Here is a 761-nt window from a genome sequence, read left to right as displayed (position 1 = left end):
CAAGCGGCCCAGTCCAGGAGGAAGGTGTGGGCCCAGGTGGCCTCCGGGCTGGAGCTGGGGCCGAGGTGACACCTCCTCCCGGTGGCCTCCAGGGTTCAACCCCATGTGGGAGGAGACCCTGGTGTTCGTGGTGCACATGCCCGACATCGCACTGGTGCGCTTCCTCGTCTGGGACCACGACCCCATCGGGCGCGACTTCATCGGCCAGAGGACGCTGGCCTTCAGCAGCATGATGCCAGGTGGGCAAGGGTGCCAGCAGGGCAGGGAGGGCAGAGCCCGGCCCAGGTCCCCACGGAGACCAGCGTCCTCCACAGAGACCAGCGTCTCTGCAGCCACGGAGGAACCCGGCCGGGTGGGGCTCAGCTTCCCCCGCGAGTTGGCTTCGGCCACGGGTGGGCCAGGGGCCCAGAGGGCGCTGTGGGGAAGGCCGCGGAACTTCGTGGACAGGGTCGAGGAGGAAGAGGCCCCTGTGAGCGGGAAGCCGCTGGAGCCCAGGACCGGGCTGGGGTTGTAGCCAGGACCTCGGGGCTTGGAGTGGAGTGTGGGGGGCGGGGCCAGCCTGACTCGGCCGTTTCAGGCTACCGGCACGTGTACCTGGAGGGCATGGAGGAGGCCTCCATCTTTGTCCACGTGGCCATCAGTGACGTCAGTGGTAAGGTGAGTCCCACCGCAGGGCCGCCCGCGCACCCCAGCAGGGACCGGCCCTGAGGTCGAGGGGTGACCTGCGGGGCCTGTTCCTCCACCTGTGACGGGGGATGAGG

The 761-nt window shown here is 69.5% G+C and overlaps 1 protein-coding gene across 1 annotated transcript in view; it reads left to right on the top strand.

Moving 5' to 3' along the window:
• PLCH2 (phospholipase C, eta 2) overlaps positions 1–755 on the top strand; it is a 12,155-nt gene extending 11,400 nt beyond the window's left edge. The window contains 2 exon segments of the mRNA XM_014543758.1: positions 25–239; positions 578–755. Of these exon segments, the coding sequence (XP_014399244.1) occupies positions 25–239; positions 578–708 (346 nt within the window). The 3' untranslated portion in view covers positions 709–755.
• Positions 756–761: the final 6 nt, after the last annotated feature.

Source organism: Myotis brandtii, unplaced genomic scaffold, assembly GCF_000412655.1.
Source record: "Myotis brandtii unplaced genomic scaffold, ASM41265v1 scaffold334, whole genome shotgun sequence".
Classification (NCBI taxonomy): domain Eukaryota; kingdom Metazoa; phylum Chordata; class Mammalia; order Chiroptera; family Vespertilionidae; genus Myotis; species Myotis brandtii.
This window is presented reverse-complemented; position numbering and strand designations above follow the sequence as displayed.